Source organism: Carassius gibelio, chromosome A9 (assembly GCF_023724105.1).
Source record: "Carassius gibelio isolate Cgi1373 ecotype wild population from Czech Republic chromosome A9, carGib1.2-hapl.c, whole genome shotgun sequence".
NCBI lineage: Eukaryota > Metazoa > Chordata > Actinopteri > Cypriniformes > Cyprinidae > Carassius > Carassius gibelio.
The window spans coordinates 7,943,730-7,966,788 of NC_068379.1; the positions used below are offsets into that span (position 1 = coordinate 7,943,730).

At 39.0% G+C, this 23,059-nt stretch overlaps 1 protein-coding gene across 3 annotated transcripts in view; it reads left to right on the top strand.

The window, feature by feature from the left end:
- LOC128019589 (N-chimaerin-like) overlaps positions 1-23,059 on the top strand; it is a 48,368-nt gene that overhangs the window by 9,314 nt on the left and 15,995 nt on the right. For 2 of the 3 annotated variants that reach the window (XM_052605657.1, XM_052605656.1), the window contains one exon: positions 4,118-4,406. In XM_052605657.1, coding sequence (XP_052461617.1) covers positions 4,118-4,406 — 289 coding nt within the window. Of the gene's footprint in view, positions 1-4,117; positions 4,407-16,038; positions 18,929-23,059 lie in introns of those variants that run through there. The other variant, XR_008185210.1, reaches the window with a different exon arrangement.

A 23,059-nucleotide genomic window follows, 5' to 3' on the forward strand; every position in this document is an offset into this window, starting at 1 on the left:
ACATGCTAGAAACATGTTAGCATTGTGTTAAAACATGCTATAAACATGTTAACATTGTGCTAAAACATGCACAAAACATGTTAACATTGTGCTAAAAAATGCTAGAAATATGTTAACATTGTGTTAAAACATGCTAGAAACATATTAACATTGTGCTAAAACATGCTGGAAACATGTTAACAGTGTGTTAAAACATGCTAGAAACATCTTAACATTGTGCTAAACATGCTAGAAACATCTTAACATTATGCTAAAACATGCTCAAAACATGTTAACATTGTGCTAAAACATACTAGAAACATCTTAACATTATGCTAAAACATGCTAAAAAACATCTGAACATTATGCTAAAACATTCTCAAAACATCTTAACATTATGCTAAAACATGCTCGAAACATGTTAACATTGTGCTAAAACATGCTAGAAACATCTTAAAATCATGCTAAAACATGCTCGAAACATCTTAACATTATGCTAAAACATGCTCAAAACATGTTAACATTATGCTAAAACATGCTCGAAACATCTTAACATTATGCTAAAACATGCTCGAAACATCTTAACATTGTGCTAAAAAATGCTAGAAACATCTTAACATTATGCTAAAACATGCTCGAAACATGTTAACATTGTGCTAAAACATGCTAGAAACATCTTAACATTATGCTAAAACATGCTCGAAACATCTGAACATTATGCTAAAACATGCTCGAAACATGCTAACATTGTGCTAAAACGTGCTAGAAACATCTTAACATTATGCTAAAACGTGCTAGAAACAAACATGTTAACATTATGCTAAAACATGCTCGAAACATTTGAACATTATGCTAAAACATGCTCGAAACATGTTAACATTGTGATAAAACATGCTAGAAACATCTTAAAATTATGCTAAAACACGCGCGAAACATCTTAACATTATGCTAAAACATGCTCGAAACATCTTAACATTATGCTAAAACATGCTCGAAACATCTTAACATTGTGCTAAAATGCTCGAAACATCTTAACATTATGCTAAAACATGTTCGAAACATGTTAACATTGTGCTAAAACGTGCTAGAAACATTCTAGCATCTTAGTAAACTTTTTCTTTTGACTTCTCTGACTTCTCCATATAAAACATTCAAACTTTAAGTTAAAAATATATATTTAAAACTTTTAGATAAGGCTTTGTCAAGACAACATCAAAACTGATCTTCAAACTGGACTCTTATGTTTAACTTTGCATTTTTAAATGTTGTGGTTAAATATCTCTGTAAAGAAGTTCTGTGCAGTAATTGAGATTATTAGTGGTTTGCTGATGTTGTCAGATTTATTTCTGAGGAACACCTACAAACCATCTGTGCAAAACTAAGTTTGCAGCTCTGTTTAACCTCAGCATTTGTGCCCTGTAACCTCCCGAGATCAAAACCTTGTGTTAGTAACCCATCCGTCTGTGACCTAGATCTTCACTCTTTCTTCAGTATGCCTGCCGTATCTTGACCTAGTCTTGAACCCATGTGTGTTTGGCTTCTCTTAGCTCTGGCTGATGTGTGATCAGTGTAGATGTATCATCAGTCCTGACATGTATTAGAAGAGATGTTTTGGATGTGGAGCAGACCAGTAGACATTTCTGAAGGGCATATAATTTTAGAATTATGCTGTGTTTCTCTCAGAAATCCTTTCAGCATTATTTTGAGTCCGGAATGAAGTCTGTTCTTGAAGAGACTGATGTCTCCTAATCGTATTCGAACTATGTGTGTTTACTTTGGTTTTTGCTGTTCATAGTCATCAATAGTTTTTTAAAAAGGCCATTATTTTACATTTTTATAAAACATAGGTCGAGGTTTCTTACATTAAATCAAGGTTAAAACCATTATTTATTTCTTTCTTTTACTTTTTAGTGTTTACTTTGTTCAGGTTTAGGATTTTTTCACATTCCAGCCTCTCATTGACCCTTAGAATATAACAAGCTGATTTTGCTTCTATTTCAATAATACTCTATATAAACATCCTGTGTTATGATTGTTAAACGCTGCACAACGGTGTCTTTTAGCAGGCCAAATATTGGTAATGTGTAAATGTGAGTGATACACACAATTGATAGGAAGGACATGTATAATGTTACAAAATATTTATATTTCTAATAAACACTGTTCTTTTGATAAACATATTAAGCAGCATTTTTCAAACAAATCAAATAAATGCAACCTTGATGAGCATAACAGACTCCTTTCAGAAACATTAAAACAATGACGTTTTTAATTGGTAGTGTATGTTAATGTTATTGAAATCTGTATCGTAAAATCTGTTAGAGGACTTGTGTTGAGGTTTGTGTGTGTGAGTGTGTGCCCGAGACACAAAAAGTCTCACGATAATCCCTTTAATCTGCTCGCTTGAGCAGACGGTGGCCATACACTGCTACAAACTGCACGTGCTGACTTTCTAGTCCTAATTCTGTGTGTGTGTGTGTGTATTTCTTAGCTACTCTTGTGTGCTCATCCTCAGGCATTTAATTCCTCAGAGAAAGCATCTGTTGTGTCCTGTGCGCAAAAGCTTTAACATCTAAGAGCTCTATTGCCATCAGACTTTAATGACATTAGCCTTTGTGCATGTGTGTGTTTGTGTGTGTGTGTGTGTGTGTGCTGATATGAACTCCTTGTTGTGTGTATTTGTAAGTGTTAGCAGATCCATCTGCATCTGATTTTGGGTGTGTGTCTCTGTGGGATCATAATCAAACTCCAACAGGAAGCACATGAATTATAAAACCTCAGCAGCTCAGCTGTCCTGTGATTTCCAGTGGCACATAACAACATTACCATCTCTGATCAGGTTATAAAATATTGTCTCAGAGATTCAGGGATCAAGCTGCTGTTTTCTAATACTGTTTGATACACATATTTAAACCGAAATTAAAATACAAATATTCATTTTCTAAAACAATGTTAATTGAATTTATCAAGTAACCACATTCATTCACTTTATTCACTGTGTGCATACTCACTCTTTGTCTTATGCTTGCTAAAAGTATGCTAAAACTGCTTTATAAATGTTTATTTGTCTCCACTCTGTTAACATTCACAATTGTGAATTATATTGTAAATCTTTGACTATAAATTACAGATTTTCATCTCAAATGGTGAATATTGGCATAAGTTTTTACTTACTTTTTTGTGTGTTTGTGTGATCCATCCTTTTAGGGTGATTGATTTGAGAAAAACACAAAAAACACAAATTAGAAATATTTTTTAATTGTACTATTATTAAAAAGGAGGAGTTATTACAGTAATAATTTTATTTTATATTGTACAATAACATTTCAACACAAATATTTACCTGAATATTTATCAGATTTTCTTAATTTCAAGATTTTAATTTGGTGGTTTGGCGGCATATATATAATTAACAGCCTATTGCAATTAACTTATTTTGTTTGGATGTATAAAAAATGTATTTAAAATTTTGAAAATGAAGAAATGCAGATGTAAATATTTCATTTTTATTACAACAGTGCTATTGCAGTATATGTATTATTTCTTTTTATATATATATATATATATATATATATATATATATATATATATATATATATATATAAAATCCTTGAATTACCATCATTGAAGAAACATGTAGGTTTGCATGGGACAAACTAAACAGCCAAACCCCTCCCTATTTTGGTTCACCCTAATGATTAACTATAAACTTTCAAATATTGGCATCTATTAACAAAGGTCATGTTATTATAAACAGATGTTTCTAAAACAGTCCAATTGGGTGGAAGAATAATTAATATTGAAGGGTGGGTATTAAATGTCATAGTTTGTGGTGCAAAAGCCAAATAAATGCAAAATAGGTCAAAAGGTTAAAAATCCGATGAGAACCATGTAGATTAGATGTTAAATGTGTGTAGGGTGAACTGGGCTACGAACTGTGTGAGTGTGTGGGGGAAGAGTATCAGGTCTTCGTATTGATCAACATATGAGCTCTTCACTCTCCAGTCTCATCATTACTACAAACCAAAGTACGGGAAGTTGATGTATCCAGAGACTTTCAGTATGTGTGTGTGTCTCACAGCTGTGTGTTACAACACTCGAGTCTAGCACACACTCATTTTCTCTGTCTCTTTCTCAGCTTTGGGAATCAGACACGAAACTTCCGTCTGTTTTACGATGGGAAGCATTTTGTGGGGGAGAAGCGCTTCGAGTCCATCCACGACCTGGTAACGGACGGTCTGATAACACTGTACATCGAGACCAAAGCCGCCGAATACATATCTAAGATGACCATCAACCCCATCTACGAGCACGTGGGCTATACCACCCTGAACCGCGAGCCGGCGCTGAAGAAAGCCCTGCCCGTCTGTAGAGACCTGCCCGATGGGAAAGACTCGCCCGGAGAAGAGACCGGCCTGGAGGAGAGGGTGAGATACTGGAATGCAGTTACCCAGCATGCCTCTGTGTGTTTGTCTGCTCTTCATCAGACTACAATCTGTAATGAGTCAACTGTGATAAGATTTCATGAGTTTTGGCCTCAGGTGACCTCAGCCTTAGCCATGTGTGTGACGGGGTGAAGAGTTCAGCTACAGAAGTTATGAATATGATTTCTACTGTGGAATATGATCCCTCATCAACGTCATGGTCTTGTGCACCACACTGGCTCCAGATTTAATTCCTAGTTTACTTTTGGTTTTCAGAACGTAGGCAGGATATGAACATAAACAAAATGGTATTTTTTTTAAATGTCAGGATGTTTTTTCATCCGTTTTCTAGTGGTTTCTGGTTGTGCTCTCTCCTCTTGACTTCATTTGTTTTTTTAACTCTATGGCCCTAAAAACTCTGCTATGCTAAGTGACAGCAGCAGTATTTCTAATTGTTCAGCTATACTCAAGCTGTCCATTTAAAATAAAAGTTAACTACAGTCCAGGTGGATAATAATTAGTCATTCATTTAAGTGGACAATGTTATACTTTATATTTAATATATAGTTAAGGCCTGTTTAAAATTATGTGTTCTCTACCGTTAAATAACAAGGATGCATTAAATTGATCACAAGTGACACTAAAGACTTATATTGTTACAAAAGTATTATTTTTTTATACTGCTTCTATTTCATATAAATGCGGTTCTTTTGAACTTTCTGTACATCAAAAAATCCGGAAAAAAAAATTCCACAAAATGTTTTCAACATTGATCACAATGAGAAATGTTTCAATCATAATATTAGAATGATTTTATAAGGATCATGTGACTCTGAAAATTTAGCTTTGCATCACAGAAATAATTTACATTTTAAAATGTATTTAAATAGAAAACAGTCGTTTTAAATTGTAATAATATATCACAATATTGCAATCATATTTGAGCAATATCACATGAGTAGCACTGCGAGATGGCTCTATATCGGCAAGGCTGAGATTCAGGCCGAGTGCTGTAGGTAATCACAGCATGCTGATATACAGCCACATCGCATGGCTTTGAGTGTAATATTGTGTTTATACAACAGTTCAATGGCAGAAGTGCGTGAACAAAAAAAAAGACAACAATGGAGTGTATTACTTTCTACCACAGTTTCAAATCTCAGTTTAACAGCTGAGCTTAAGCCTCCGTTACTAATTCCGAAATATATTTTTAAAATTATCGTTGAGAGATTAATTAAAATATTATTTTATTACTGTATTTAAAGCTCACTGTATTATCTTGTGTATTATGAGAGAGAGACTGACTGAGCGAGTGTGATTACCTGCATCTGATACATCATTCATTCTTCAGCTCAATCTCATATATAAAACATTAGTTTTAATGTTCAATGAGGAAAGCGATATCTTTGTCATACTGTCCTTTCATCTGTTAAGGGTGAATTCTGATGACAGCACAGCTCAATGCATTTGTTAAGTGCATCTTACAAGCTGTTGTTGAAAGTGAAAATAACTTACTTGTTTATAACCCTGTTTCAGTCTTTTTCAATATAAAAGTCTTTACTGTTGATAAACAGTCTCTTGTTTTTCTCTCATCTAATGCCGGAACAATAAAACTAAGAATGATTTATTGAATAATAATATTTAATTAACAACAGCAATAATAGCACTCTGATATACAGCATTAAAGTTATAGAAAATATAACATGATGAGATTTTGTCCTCAGCCAAAACTTTCAAAACTGTGGAAAAAATAATAGACTAATGAGAGCAAAGACTGCCCATAAAAAAATCTCATGTTTGATCACTATAGAGACATCTGGCCGAGGAAAATCACAAATAGACGTTATCTTTATTAACAAACTGCATATTTGAATTCTAAACAACTACATTCTCGCCTAAAATAACTCTTAAAACTACATTCTGTTTTACAAAAACAGTATTATTTATAAAATTGTAGTGGATTTGAGCATCCACCATGACACTTGCTGTGAGAAATGGGCAGAGTTCTGTTATCACTAGAATATCACACTCCTCTCAGCTAATCAGATTCAAGAAACAGTAAGGATTGTTGTATAAATAAATATACGGTTTTATTATTATTATGATTACCATTTCCTTGTTCTTAGAAATTAGCCATCTAAATAATTTGGAAAAAAACAAAAACAAAAAACACTAAGTGAAGTGACATTTGGCTAAATTTGGTGATCCATACTCGGAATTTGAGCTCTGCTTTTAACCCATCCAAAGTGCACACACACAGCAGTGAACACACACACACCATGAACTGCCAATTGAATTGCTGCAGCTCCCGGGGAGCAGTGTAAGGTTTCGGTGCCTTGCTCAAGGGTCTCCTCTCAGTCATGGTATTGAGGGTGGAGAGAGTGCTGGTTTTTCACTTCTTCCACCGACAATCCCTGACTTGAGACTCGAACCTGCAACATTCGGGTTACAAGTCCAACTCTCTTACCATTAGGTCACTTTCCTTTTTTGGGAAAAGAAAACCTTTGTGATTCTACACATAATGCTGATGACATGTAGAGGATGTTTATCCGTGTTTTTTTTACTTTGATGTGAGTGATGGAAGAGCTGCTGTCATGACAGAACATCCCACATACTGCTGTGAGCTTTCAGATAAAGACATGATTCATTGTCACTTCAGTTTTCAGCAGGACACTAAACCCTCAAAGATTTCAGATTTCCCACTGTGACAAGTGTAAGGAGAGGATAACTACACACTCTGGCCAGGATGAATGGGTGATTATGGTGGTCCGACTGATCATGTTCGACTTAAAAGCCCATTGAAAGCTTTTTGTGCTCAAGTAGGCAATGCAGGGTCACATCCGGCACACAATATTTCCTGATCCCATTTTTAATCAACTGCCCTTTTTTGTCATTTCTTTACTGTCCATGTGGCAAAATGGCCAAATGTTAACGTTTACATAATGTTAATATAAAACTGAACTTTAACGTGATGTGACCAAAAGATGAATTTGGAATACCGGTTTGAAAACAGTCATTCATTATCAGCAGCTTTAAATGGATAGTTCACCCAACAATGCTCATATCATTCCAAACATGGACGACTGACTTCTGCAAAACACATGTAGATGTTTTGAAGAATGTTGGTAATCAAATAGTTTATGTTCCATTTGACTTCCATTGTATTTTTTGCCCATATAGTGAGTACCGAAATTGCTTAATTACCCACAATCTTCGAATAACTTATTTTCTGTTTAATAGAATAAAGAACCTCATACCAGGGTGAGTAAATGATTACATATGTGTATATATACAGTATATATAATATATATACATATATATATATTGGGTGAGGTGTTCCTTTAAGCAGGTGTGTGGGTGATTTGTCCTGCTGTACAGCTGTGATTGCTCTCAAGTTAATGAAGAGCAGCTGACAGATGCACAGACTGAATTTATCTCCGCATTAATTCATGCATGTAATCAGACAATCAGGAATGATTTAAACGTGCTGTAATTACTCACAGCAGCTCACCACTGGTCTGCTCTGCCAGAGTCCGAGTCCTCCCTGATGCGCCGTCTGTTCACAGACAATGGCTGGGGAAGGCAAGAGCATAAATATTGTAATGTACAATATCCGTGTATTAATCTGATATGTGATGCACTGATATCAGGTCTGTGTTGAACAGATATGCTGCTGTGTTTCATATATCTCCCTGCACAGTGTGTTTATGGGGCTGTCTGTTCAGTGTGACTGTTTCCAGACCAACACGTCTTCAGCAGAACTGCTGTGTGTTATGGTAACAGACAGTCATATCCTGTTGTTGTCACATCAGGTCAGTATGATCAACAGTATGAGAAGAGATAATGGAAAGAACTGTCAGTCTTTCTGTGTCCAGTGCTGGCTTTTGACCCTTGACCTTTAATATCAGTCCCCAAATATAAAGTGTTATTACTTGATGGATTTTAGTTGTGTTTTGGTTGCTGGAGGACATTTAGAGCGCGTTGCAAGAGCACTCATGTAAGATGTGGTTATTCTGTTGCACTTTCTTAAGCAATGTTTCTATTCATTGCCATCCTTTCAAGCCTGGTCTGCTGTCATTTCTAGAGAATTAGCCTGAATTGCATGCTGTTTGAACATCCATAGTCTAAAAGTTCTTGTGTTTGTTTGGTTTGTGTCTTTAAAACCTATTTTCTGTGCTCTTTCTGGCCCTTTGGACCAAAATAAGAGTATATTTTGATTGCACTTTATTTTAAGTTGTCCTTGTTACGGTGTTATATATTAAAGGTCTGAGTATAATTTATTAAGAACATGAAGTTCCTTACAGGTTGGTATTTGGGTTTGTTTAGTATTAATTGCATGTAATTATGCACCAGTTACTGTTGATTTACATTCCTCACAACTTTTGGGCGGGATCCTAACCACACAATAATGGATGGAAGTTGGCATTGTTATGGTCACACATTTGTTCAGTCAGGGCAGACAAAGCCATTGCAGTTCCTTCTGATTGGCTGAAAATGTTTGAATTTAACCAATCAACTGCTTTGTTTTTGTTTGGTGGTGTAACGGTCACATTGAAGAGAGAGAGACCGCTTGTCTAAATTACAATCAGATTCTGATCATTAGACTGAGACAGAGCATTCAGTCTGGACAGGAATCTGTGTGGAGTGAGCGAGAGTAGGTTGTTTCTTGGCATTATCGAGCAGTCTTCCCCTATTCACAAGTGAACCACAGGTGTGGAGAATCACATTAACTATAGCACCCCAGAAACCACCTCACATTTACTATCAACATGATCCACTAACGTTTGACCACTGTAAATGCATCACAATTTGTCTTCGTTTTAAACAGTGTTTAATTGCTTTAACAGTTAAAGGGACAGTTCTGCCAAAACTGAAAATGTGAAAAATATCCACATCTCAGATGGTCCAGGGGTCAGTATGAGTTTGTTTCTTCATTAAAAATAATTTGCCATCAGAATGAGTCCAAACAGCTGATGAAAACATCACAATGATCCGCCATTGATCTACAGTCCATCAGTTAATGTCTGGTGAAGAGAAAAGCTGTGTTTGTAAGAAACAAGTCCATCAAGATGTGTTTAAACCGTCACTTCTGTCTGTAATCCATAATCATTCTTTCTTCAGTGAATGGCCTGAGTGTGAGTACATTTTCAGCTAATTTAAATGTTTTGGGTCAAATATTCCTTTAAAGCAGGGGTTTTCAAACTTTTTTGTAAGCCGAACCCGTTTGGCATAAATTATTGAAATATCACTTGAGATTTTAAGTAAATATTGCAATGATTGAATGACACGTTTGTATGTTTACTTCACAAACTTTTGTATTAATCCATTTTCAAGTTTGGATGATCATTATTTTACGTATTTTACATAATTCAAATTTCATATTATGAATATAGTGACTAGGGTTTGGGAAACCCTGCTTTATAAAGCATCATTTTGCAAATAGTTTTGTTAAAGTGTGACTTGAAGATCATTTTGGGTCACTGTAAATAATACTAGCTTTTTTGCAGTACATTGCCCTGTACACAATACATTTTATAAAGTCCTGGGATCTACTACTGTAACTAGCAGTATGATGTAAAATATTGCATAAAAATTATATTCTGTGTGCAAAATAAGCTCTTTGAGTGTGGATATCTCTTCATGATGATTATTTTTGGCATTGCATCCGCATTGAGAGCCGCAGGGCTCATTAAATCAAGCAAAAGAAGTCTGACATTTGTGGAGCACACTGGACAGATGCAGCTCCAGTGTGTGTGTGTGTGTGTGTGTGTGTGTGTGTGTGTGTCAGTCAGTGGAAAGTCCCGCTGTGATCAGAAATCAACCGTGTATATCACAGCCATAGTCTGTGGTGAAATGTTGTGCTGGTGTTGTCACATACACAAATTCCCCTGAATGTGAATGTAAATATCCATTTCTCTGTTACACTTGTAGCTGTATTACTCATTTTGATGAATATTTCTTCCTCTTCACCCTCGTTGCGGACAGCAGTAAATATTAGTGCAGACATTTTTCCATTGTGCGTTTCTGAATTGTGACTCAGGAGCGAGGCTCTATATTAAGCTGGTGTGTTTAGATATGCTCTCTAACACAGATAAACACTGCTTCAGTGATGAAGGAGCTGTGTATGTCTTGATGGGGGCGAGCAGGGTGAACGATTCAGCCAGTAAAGGTGTTCAGGACTGCTATAGTTTCCAGAAGTCACCTCTGATGTTCAGCAGTCTGGAAAGGCACTGTTCATCCGTGCAGGAAACATGCACACGCCACACTTGACGTGATCTGTATAGCGCAAACCTCAGAGCATTTTACAGAAATAGCATGCTCTCATGTATGTGGGCTGACGTGATAAAGACTGAAGCATCTGCTGGAGTGATTCATCTGTTTGAGGTTATTAACATCCACTAATTGGGCCAAAGTCTCGGCAAAGATTCAAATCTGTAGATGACCTTATCAATGGACAGTGTGTCATGCAGGAAAATGACTTTATTTCTCACAGTTTAGAGATCTTGTTCTTATGTTTTAAGTAAATTTATGCAAACACTTTAGAGTAGGGACCGGTTTTCACTATTAATTAATTTCTTATTATCATGCACATTGGCTATTTATTAGTACATATAAAGTATTTATTTTACATGACCATATTCTACATCTCTAATCATACTCAATACCTAAATTTAACAACTACCTCACTAACTATTAATAAGCAGTAAATTAATAGTTTATCGAGACAAAGGTCGTAGTTAATGGCTTTTTAATAGTGAGAATTGAAATAAATAGTGGCCAACTAAAAGTTTGTTTACATTTTTTCCCTCAAATTTGTCAGTATGCGTATTATAATTGTACAATGGCATTTTAGTGCCACGTAAAAAAAAAAAAAAAAAAAAAAATGGAGTCATGGCGATCTGAGATAAAATTCCTAATATTTTGAGAATAAAGTTAAAAATACCATAACAAAGGCATATGAATAGAAGAATAATTGTCATGCAATACAATACAAAAATTTCCCCCTCAGAATATTATATAAAAACATTTACTACTTTAATGTTGTTTTTCTATGACTTGTTTTCATATTGCTGCAACTTTGTTCTGGTAATTTTTACCTTAATCTTAAAATAATACTAAAACTTTATTATCTTAATCTTATTCATTATGGCGCTAAGGCGCTCCTATTATTTAGACTTCCTCCAATTGCAATTTTATAACACATTTGAACTTTGTCCCACAATTGAGTTAATTTCTCACAATTTTTACTTTTTTTCTGACTTTTTAAAACGTTTAATCCATTGTGAGATATAAGGAAATAAAGTCAGATTTATACAAACTCAGTTTTATTAATTTTTTTTTTTTTATGTTTTACCATGTCTTCAAAACTTGAATGGATTTTGGGTCAGTTTTTAGTGAATAATAGCTTCAGAAACTATGAGTGACAAGCAGTGTTACAAAATATGACTTTCTGAAGTAAAAAATGCAGAACAAGCACTAAGCTTTAGTTCTTTTGCTTTGTAAACCATTATGCCCTAAAAACCAAGCAGTGTTACAAAATAAGACTTTCTGAAGTAAGAAATGCAGGGTTGAACTGATTTCATTCATTCAGGTTTCACAGTTTAGTGATTATCTGATCTGACTGTTTAAACTAAAGCTTCACACCTCTTTAGCACATCTTTAAACTCACCAGTGCGTCCATGCGCTGGCTTTTGTTTTTACACTGAGTCTCATCACAGATGTCAACTGTTTTGAAGTCAGCTGATTGGGAAGAACATTTTTAGACCACTATGACTCTTTTAGACGTTTTGAAGTGTTAAAGATCATCAGTTGGACTAAATATGGTCTCAATTAAAAGGCTGACATCTCAGAACTACGTCAGATGTATCACAGATGTATCAGAGCAAGCCTTGTGATACAGGTATGGGTTAAAAACCCTCTCCTGGTGCATGCGACACAGTGTCTAGTGTAAGTGTGTGTCTGTCCTTGCTCTCCTGTCATGCGGGGGAGAGTTGTGTAACGCAGTGGATCAGCAGTACACTGTGTGACAGTCAGAGGAAGTGAAGGAGAACGTTAGGAGAGAGAGAGAGAGAGAGAGAAGCAGGGCGTGTGTCTCATAGTTCTGCGGTGAACTCAAGGACAGTGTGCACTTCAGTGCTGTACAGCTCAGAGCATCAACATCAACACTGCATGCAGAGACACAGTCATCACGACAACACTGGAACTGAGGAAAACATGCTTTTGGTTCAGTTTCGATGTTGAAATTGATATCAAATCATTAATTTTGTTTTGGATATGAGCTGAGCTGAACCCATCTGTCACAGGACGCCCATCTGTCTTATCATGGTATAAGAGACACATTTTAAGACATAACTCAGTTATCACACAGTCTGTAGTTATTATTTTGCCTTTGTGGCTCAGAATTTAAGTATAATAAAATCAGTCTAAAGATTTGTGTGCTTGGCTCCGCAAAGCTCTCTGCCACAACCCTGTGGATGTTCGCCAGGTGCTGCTATGTGGTTGCTAATGTGTTTTGAAAATTTAAATTTTTAGGGTGTTTTTAGGGTGGTTTCGGCTCACTGCTCCAAGGAAAAACTCCCAAGACATTAAAGATATTTTGATCTCTCCTTAAATGTGCACAACCATTCACGTGTCTGGGGTTATAAGATGTTTGTTTATTAAGTAAGTTCACCAACACTGAGTTTATTTGATAAAAAATACAGTAAAACAGTAAAATATATATATATATATATATATATATATATATATATATATATATATATATATATATATATATATATATATATATATATATATGTACATATGTATATATATGTATATATGTGTATATATATATATACGTAATTTATTGCTGTGATAAAAGCTGTATTTTCAGCATCATTACTCCTGTCTTCAGTGTCACATGATCTTTCAGAAATCATTCTAATATGCAGATTTGCTGCTCAAGAAACATTTATTATTATCAATGTAGAAAGACATTTTCAGTTGAAATAGAACTAAAGAAAAACTGTTGCATCGAAAGTCTGCTTACTTAGAAATGTGATATCACTTTTCCTCGATAAGCTGCATGATTACATTTTTCAGATCTGAAAATCAGTTAGCTTCAGTACAAGCTGAGCTTAATCAACAGCTTTTGTGGCAGTGAGACATTTACACTGCAACTGAATGGGGTATAGTACATATTACAAAATATAGTTTATTACAAAATGTAAATAATATGCATGTTAGCATGAATTAAGTGTGAAAAAATCACTTGCCATGACAACAGTACACCGTAAACTCTAAACATCTGTAAAACAATGATTTAAACAGCTGTACATCTCATATAATACATGTTTTAATTGAAGAATTAATGCAAGTAAATTGTCTCTTCACTTCAATTTGGGAGTGCCTCATACCTACATTTTTAAAGCAAACCAGGTAAAAGTCTTTTTGTATTTATCAATGCCACAAACGCTGCTGACAGACCTTAACCTGTAATGAAACTGGAATACATGAGCTCTGATGCTCTAGTAGCATTGGATCTGTGTTTGTACCAGCTTCATCGGTCTCATTGTTCTGTGTGTTATGAGGATGATGATGATGATGACGATGGTAGAAGCCGTGCCTCCCAGTTCCGGTCTGTGATCATTCATCATTTATGGCGCTGTTTGACCGCCTGCGCTGTGATTATGCATCACTCCGTCCTTATGTAACGTTATATAACTTAACCACCCACATCACTGCAGCTCCAACACAAGAAACTTTCTCGAACTCAAGTGTGTGTTTCAGAGAACTGATGCAGTGAAGACCTTTAGATGATTGCGAGCCTGCTGAAATACAGAAACTCGGGATATTGATGTCTTTGACATTTGCGTGTTGCTTAGAAAGAGCAGAGAGTGAGCTGTTGGGAGGAAGATGGAGGATAGGAAGGAGGGATGAACAGGAAATGAGGTCAGGTGGCTGACGGTTATCATGAAAACTCAACGGCGCATTTAACATTTTACATAAGCAGAACATTTTTGCGTGGTTCGGGTTTGATAAAATGAGGCTTTTGTTTCTGAGAGGTGGGTGATCATACATGGCGGTGCAAATTCTGCTTGCTGTTTTGAGATGAAAGAGTTCATTGTACTATGAATCATACGATACATATCAGAGCTCAAAACCTGCACTTGAGTCAGAAACGAGCATTAATTGAAACGACTTGTTCTGAATATACTTGACTATTTCTGATGTAAATATCAGTCAGGATCTCCTAAGGGGGTGTATTGCTATTGCTTGGTTTGGTTCAGTGCTGTGTTCAGGGAAAAAAAGGACTACAGTCAAATAAAAATAAAGAAAATAATAACAAATAATCAAACTACAAGCAACAGCACAAATAGAGCAAAGATACCAAAAAAAATGAACAGTGTTTTTCAAGGTGTTTAATTGTAACTTTCAGGCACAGACTTTTCAAAGTAAACAACTATAAAATAACAATGCATATTTCACTGTATAAATTAAAGACTTGTTACAAAAGCTATTCAGTCAAGAGAAGTGAGTGATTTCCTTGTCTTTAGTTGTTTAACATTAAAGGGGTAAAATGATGTTGCTAAAAATAACATTATTTTGTGTATTTGGTTTAATACAATGTGTTTATGTGGTTTAAGGTTAAAAAAACACATTATTTTCTACATACTATACATTATTGTTTTTCCTCTATGCCTCTCCTTCTGAAATCCGTTGATTTTCACAAAGCTCATCGGTCTGAAAAAGCGATATGTGCTCTGATTGGCCAGCTATCCAGTGCGTTGTGATTGGCCGAATTCAGTTCGATTTGCTGAACTGGTTCAATCGCTTCACTAAGAAGATCCAGTTAAATAGAAAGATTTGTTCATGATCTGGACATCAGACAATACTAAACCAATAAAACCCATTACAAACTAGGCATTTGTTGCATCCAGTGGGGACATAATTACTGGTTACAATGACTTATATGGTCTTTTTGGTTGGCATTATGCAAATCTTCTAACACAGTGACGTAGATATGTGGGGAATATCTCTTTGGGTTTGAGACTTTAGTCTTTGCAACTTTACAGATATTCTTCATGCACCAAGAGCTTGTAACACTCCAAAGGGACCTAGAAATAGAAATCACATCATATGACCCCTTTACAAACACAGACAGAAGGAAAAGATTGCTGTTGTTTTGTTAGTTTGTTAGTTCAGACACAAGTCTTGAAAGAGAAATTAATAAGCATGTATTCTTTGTTTGAATATCAGATTAGTTTAAACACAGATGTTTGTGCTCTTCATGTCTCTGCTGAGACCGCGCTCTTTCAACACCTGGGTGAGGAAGGCGTAAATGACTGGTATACTAGTGTGCATACGGCAGTACTTGTTTGTCCACATTTCTTTTGATCATTGCTGTTGTAATGTGGGAAGCAAATAGGTCTGTTTTATGCATTTTTTTCAACAAACCATATTTTATATGGGGTCAACCATATGGGGTCAACCTCAAGTGGTATCGTGGTTTTTCGGTTCTGTTTGAATATGGTTTCACTGCTTGTATCTCCAAATAATATGACTTAGTATGATGATTTATAATGCTTAACTTTATGATAAAAACTATGTAGGTTTTTTTTGGGGGGGGGGTTGGCAAACATATAAAGTAATGCAATACAATGATGATTGAGATATTGAAAGAAGCCTGATACTCATATTTTTACTAAAAAAAAAGTAGGCTTGAAGGAGTTAAATGTGTGTCATTTCTGTGCCTATAAATGGCATCAAGCAGAAATGCAAAAAATAAAATGTTTTCGAACAGGTTTCCTGAATTTTCCCACCATCTGCCATTGTCATGCTGTCTAGTCTCTGTTTCCCTGGGTGTCCAATAGTGGGCTCACTTCCCCTTAGGCACTTCACCGTAGGCACTAGAATTCCACTAGTCTTGTCCTGTCATCACAGTAATTGCACTCCTGCTAATTGCACCATGTGCATTCACTTTATTGTCATTAGCCTCCCTATAAATACCAGTCTTTTCATGTTGTTTGTATGGAGTCCTTACCTTTCATGTTTCAGCCTTCTCATCCTCCGAGATTCTCCTTTGTCTTCTCGTCCTCCAAGTTCCCATTCCGTTCCCTTTCCTGTTCCCTCTTTTATTTATTTGTTTGTTTATTTTGGACTGCTTGTTTGGTTTTTACCTTGGCTTGTTCGACCACAATTTGGGTTATCCTAATAAAGAACATCTGCAATTGGATCTACTATCTCTTGTGTCTCACTAAACACGATCGTCACAGAAGGACTCCATCTACAAGATCCAGCAGTATGTTTTTTGATGCTTGCTGCCCAGCCACTGAGCTGGATAAAGGATATGGTTTTGAGGGTACCCGCCTGGTCGTGTTTCGAGGGAAGAGGAGGCGCAAGTCTGCCGAGCCAGCACCACTGCACAAGATGGCCCCCAGCCCAGCGACACTGCACAAGATGGCTGTCAGCCCAGCGCCACGAGGCAAGATGGACGCCAGCACAGCGCCACAGCTAAAAGTGGTCACCAGCCCAGCGCCACGATGCAAGATGGCCGCCAGCCCAGCGCCAATGCCCAAGATGGCCGCTGAAACATTTTTGGATTATTTCTCCATGCTATCCAAAATCCTAGAGATTCCCAGGAGTGTTCACGTCACGTCTGCTGATCCAGAGACTGTTCACGTCACGTCTGCTGAGCCAGCGCCACAGTACAAGATGGTCACCAACCCAGTGCCACTGCACAAGGTGACCGCCAGCCTGGAGCCACTGCAGAGGATGGCAGCTACAGTGGGATTTCCTGAGTTGAGTCAGGTTCCCGTTGACCCTCAAGAGTTGATTCCGGTTGACCCTCCAGATTCGAGTCATAATCTTGTTGACCCTCCAGAGTTGAGTCAGGTTCCATTCGACCTTCCAGAGTCAGGGTCAGTCACCGTTGACCTTCCAGAGTCAGGGCTAGTTCCTGTTAACCTTCCAGAGTCGAGTCAGGTTCTCGTTGACCCTCCTGAGTCGAGTCATGTTCCAGTTGACCCTCCAGAGTCAAGTCAGATTCCTGTTGACCTTCCAGAGTCGAGTCAGGTGTCCGTTGACTTTCCAGAGTTGAGTCAGGTTCCGGTTGACCCTCCAGAGTTGAGTCAGGTGCTCGTGGACCCTCTAGAGTTGATTCAGGTGCTCATGGACCCTCCGGAGTCAAGGTTAGTCACCGTTGACCTTCGAGAGTCAGGGTCAGTCACCGTTGACCTTCCAGAGTCAGGGCTAGTTCCTGTTGACATTCCAGAGTCGAGTCAGGTTCTCGTTGACCCTCCTGAGTCGAGTCATGTTCCAGTTGACCCTCCAGAGTCTAGTCAGATTCCTGTTGACCTTCCAGAGTCAAGTCAGGTGCCCGTTGACTTTCCAGAGTTGAGTCAGGTGCTCATGGACCCTCCAGAATCAGGGTTAGTCACCGTTGAACTTCCAGAGTCAGGGTTAGTCACCATTGACCTTCCAGAGTCAGGGTCAGTCACCGCTGACCTTCTAGAGTCAGGACTAGTCACCATTGACCTTCCAGAGTCAGGGCTTGTCACCGTGGACCTTCCAGAGTCAAGGCTAGTTACCGTTGACCTTCCAGAGTCAAGTCAAGTCACTGGTGATCTTCAAGGACAGAGTCAAGTCACTGGTGATCTTCAAGGACAGATTCAAGTCACCGGTGATCTTCAAGGACCGAGTCAAGTCACCGGGGTTCTTCATGGGATAATTCAAGTCACCAGTGATCTTCATGAACAAAGGCAAGTCACCATTGATCTTCATGAACAAGGGCAAGTCACCATTGATTTTCATGAACAAATACAAGTCACCAATGGTCTTCATGAACAAATGCAAGTCACCAATTATCTTCATGAGCAGAGTCAAGTCAGCATTGATCTTCTGGAATCCAGTAGAAACACCATGGGAGTACCAGAGTCTCGTCATTTCTCTGTGGAACTACCACAGCCTCTCCACATCTCTGATGAACTACCAGAGCCTCCCCACGTTTCTGCTGAACTATCAGAGCCTCTCCACATCTCTGATGAACTACCAGAGCCTCTCCACGTATCTGCTGAACTACCAGAGCCGTTCCATGTCTCTGCTGAACTACTAGAGCCTCCCCTCCGTTCGGCTGATCTACCAGAGTCTCTCCTCACCTCTGCGGAACTTCCAGAGCCTCTTCGGGTCTCAGTCGAACTCTCGGAGCACCCGACTGATCCTGTTGTGGCCACGGAGGCTACCCTTAACTTGTTCATGTTCTCTGTTTCAGACTTGCCCAACCAAACTTGGCCTCCTGTCCATTCGACCACACGGATGTGGTGGTCTTCTGTTCCACCCTGGGGGGCGTCTGTTTTGACCGCACGGATGTGGTGGTCTTCTGCTCCGCCCTGGGGGCCGTCTGGTTCGACCGCACGGATGTGGTGGTCTTCTGCTCTGCCCTGGGGAGCGTCTGGTTCGGCCGCACGGATGTGGTGGTCTTCTGCTCCGCCCTAGGGGACGTCTGCTTTGACCGCACAGATGTGGTGGTCTTCTGCTCCGCCCTGGTGGGTGTCACGCTATGTCCTTCCTGGACTTGTGTTTTTGTTGGGGGGGGGGGTTCATTCTTCTGCCTGTTTTCCACCTTAGGACCTGGCCCTCCGTCCCTCCCCCTAAATCTCCGCCGGTCCACCTCCCTCCTGGGTTTCTTGTCTATGTCTTTCTTTCTGTTTCCCTCTAAGGACCTGGCCCTCCGTCCCTCCCCCTGATCCTCCACTGGGCCACCTCCCTCCTGGACTCCTTGTTTTGTGTTGTACCTCTCTTGTCTCTGTTTCCCCATTTTACCTGGTCGTCTTGTCTTTGTTTCCCCATTTTACCTGGTCGTTTTGTCTCTGTTTCCCCATTTTACCTGGTCGTCTTGTCTCTGTTTCCCCATTTTACCTGGCCCTCCGTCCCTCCCCCTGGTCCTCTGCCACTCCACCTCCCTCCTGGTCTCTTTGTGTTTTTGGTCTTCCCTTGGGTTCGGGTGGAGCATCTGGCAGCTGCTCCGCGGAGGAGGGGGTAATGTGACGCTGTCTAGTCTCTGTTTCCTGGGTGTCCACTAGTGGGCTCACTTCCACTTCCACTAGTCTTGTCCTGTCATCACAGTAATTGCACTCCTGCTAATTGCACCAGGTGCGTTCACTTTATTGTCATTAGCCTCCCTATAAATACCAGTCTTTTCCTGTTGTTTGTATGGAGTCCTTACCTTTTGTGTTTCAGCCTTCTTGTCCTCCGAGATTCTCCTTTGTCTTCTCGTCCTCCGAGATTCTCCTTTGTCTTCTCATCCTCTGAGTTCCCGTTCCGTTCCCTTTCCTGTTCCCTATTTTGTTTATTTGTTTGTTTATTTTGGACTGCTTGTTTGGTTTTGACCCTGGCTTGTTCGACCACGATTTGGATTATCCTAATAAAGAACATCTGCAATTGGATCTACTCTCTCCTGTGTCTCACTAAACATGATCGTCACAGCCATTGGTTGATCAAACTGACTCACGGTGTTATAACAACACTGGATACAGATTTATGCGAAGCTAAATAAACTGAAAAGTATTTTAATACCAAAAAAATACTGATGTCACATTTAACTGTGATCATACCTAAATATGATAAAGCAGCCAATAAGGTGGAAAAATTGTGTTATCCTGTGCATGTGTGCACTTTTTCTCTCTCTCTTGGCTAATCTGGCTCAGAGACTGTCAAACTCCTGTGAACCCATTGGGTGTTGAGTGTCAAACTGAATGAGTGATTGCACAAACAGATGGACTCGTTCGTGTCGTTTTGGGAGAAGAAAGGAAATGGCCTTGAATTAGCCATTCTTCGCCTCCGCCCCTTTATGACCAGCGTTTAGCTCCAGACACATTTGAGAAAGCAGAAAGATCAATCTTGTCAATTAGAGATGGGCCTGAAAGCCCACTTCCTGCCAGACGGACTGGTCAGACGCAGCATGCTGTAGCGTTCTGGAAGCACAGTCCTCAAGCGCCATCACACAGGGCGAGTGTGTACATGTGGAGAGAGCTGTGATGCCGTGTGAAGTCACCTGGCACAGGTAACAGAGTGTGAGGCTTCCTTCAGGTTTGTCAGCTGGAGTCTCTGACGCTGAGCGTTTCATCTCGACTCCAGTGGTTTCACATTCTCTGTCTCTGCTTGGCTTATTGATCTGGAAGCCAGCAGGTGGGAGGTCTCTCATCCAGCCCTCCATTTGGGCACTTTGCTCACTGGCGCTGGAGAGGATCGAGTCCTGTGGTATTGATCAAAGGGAAACGCAGTTTGTGTGTGTGTGTGTGTGTGTGTGTGTATTGGCATGTCTGGATCCAACATACTGCTGTCAGAAGAGGATGAACAATCCAGCTGAGATAAGAGAGAAAGACAGAGGAAGAGTGCGTTTGATTATAATTAACATTCAGGGCAAACTACACATTAAATTACACATTTGAAGTGCTTCACACATGCAGCATGACACATTAAATAAAAAATAGTCAAACTTCCAGGTTCAGTGCAAAACTGAGAAAGATTGACTTAAACATTACTAAGCTAATAAATCTTGTAAGATATATATATTAAGCTTAAAGCAGATTTAAAATTAGAAAATGGCATAATTTACATTTACATTTAATAATTTAGCAGATGCTTTTATCCAAAGCGACTTACAAATGAGAACAATAGAAGCAGTCAGGTCAACAAGAGAGCAACTAGTACAGAATGCATAGGTTAGGGGGGTTATGAAAAGACAAGAAAAGAAGGAAAAGTGCTAGTATAAGTTGGTTTAGTGCTGGCAAAAAAAGATGACTCTTTAGATGTTTCTTGAAAATCAGTAAAGACTCAGCTGTATGAATTGAGATTGGGAGGACATTCCACCAGCTGGGCACAGTCCAGGAAAAGGTCTATGAGAGTGATTTTGAACTTCTTTGGGATGGCACCACAAGGCGTCATTCACTTGCAGAACACAAACTTCAGGAGGGCACATTAGATTTAACCAGTGAGTTTAGGTAAGTTGGTGCCATGCCAGTGGTCGTCTTGTAGGCAAGCATCAGTACCTTGAATTTGATGCGAGTGGCTACTGGTAGCCAGTGTAACCTGATTAGGAGAGGAGTAACGTGAGCTTTTTTTGGCTCATTGTACATATAACATTGTACATAGTACATGTAGGAAGGCCCGCCAGGAGAGCATTACAATTGTCCAGTCTGGAGAGAACAAGAGCTTGGACAATAAGTTGGGTGGCTTGCTCTGACAGGAAGGGTCTAATCTTCCTAATGTTGTATAAGGCAAACCTGTAGCTACCGTCGGGTCATCTGGTTGGAATGAGAAGTATAGTTGGGTGTCATCAGCATAGCAGTGATAAGAAAAGCCATTCTGAATGACAGATCCTAATGACAGCATGTAGATGGAGAAGAGAAGTGGTCCAAGTACTGAGCCTTGAGGAACCCCAGTAGCAAGTTGTTGTGACTTAGAAACATCACCCCTCCAAGACACACTGAAGGATCTATCTGAGAGGTAGGACTTAACCCACAGGAGTGCAGTTCCAGAGATGCCCATCTTTCTGAGGTTGGACAGGAGAATCTGGCGATTAACGGCGTCAAAAGCAGCAGACAGGTACAGTAAGATGAGTACTGAGGATTTTGAAGCTGCTCTTGCTAGTCGCAGGGAGGTTGTTCTGTACAATGAACATAGAAACTTAACACAGCTCGCTCAAGTGTCTTCGTTCAATGAATGGAAGTAGGGATACCAGTCTGTAGTTTTCAAGAAGCGCTGGATTTAGAGATGGTTTCTTAAGCAGTGGGCTTACCCGAGCCTGCTTAAGTGCTGAGGGAAATGTTCCAGAGTGAAGAGAAGAGTTGATAATGTGAGTAAAGCGAAGATACGACTGAAGAAGAGATCGCTTGAAGGAAGTGAGTGGGGTTAGCAGTAATGAGGAAGTGGTCTGAGGTGTGCATTGGAGCAACTGAAGAGTTGTCCACAGAGCAACAGCGTGTGGAGATGAGGTCCAGTTGGTTGCCCGATTTGTGAGTTGCTATAGTAGACACTTGAGATCAAATGAGGCGAGCAGAGTTTTGAAGTCAGCAGCCTGGGGTTTATCTAGGTGGATGTTGAAGTCACCAAGCAGTACCAGAGGAGTACCATCTTCAGGAAAGTTTGACGGCAGCACATCCAACTCCTCCAGGAAGTTTCCTAATTGACCTGGGGGACTTTAAATGACCACAAAGTGGATTTTAACAGGGTGGGTTACAGTAATGGAATGTGATTCAAATGAACCATTACCTGTGGGTGATGGCTGAAGATCAAATGTCCATTCTTTTGATATAAGGAGACCAGTATCTAACCCCTCCCAGTGGTACGAGGAGTGTGATGATTCTATTACAACACATGCATCTTAAACGTGCGTCTTAAGCCCAATTTGCATGGAATTAGTATTATTTTGGGACCTTGTATGATTTAGAAATTACACCAACACATCTGAATTTGTGTGGTGCATTAACACGGGACAAGGTAAGCCTGTGATTTTACTCAAAATTACTGACTTATCTCCCGGATACCTGGATGTCAAGGCTTTAAGAGTCCCGTTCTGTGGTCCTAATATAGTCTCGTGTGCTGTGTCATTGACATTTCACCAGGTTAAAATAATATCTCAAGCTTTATGCTTGATTTATTTGTAATACATTAAC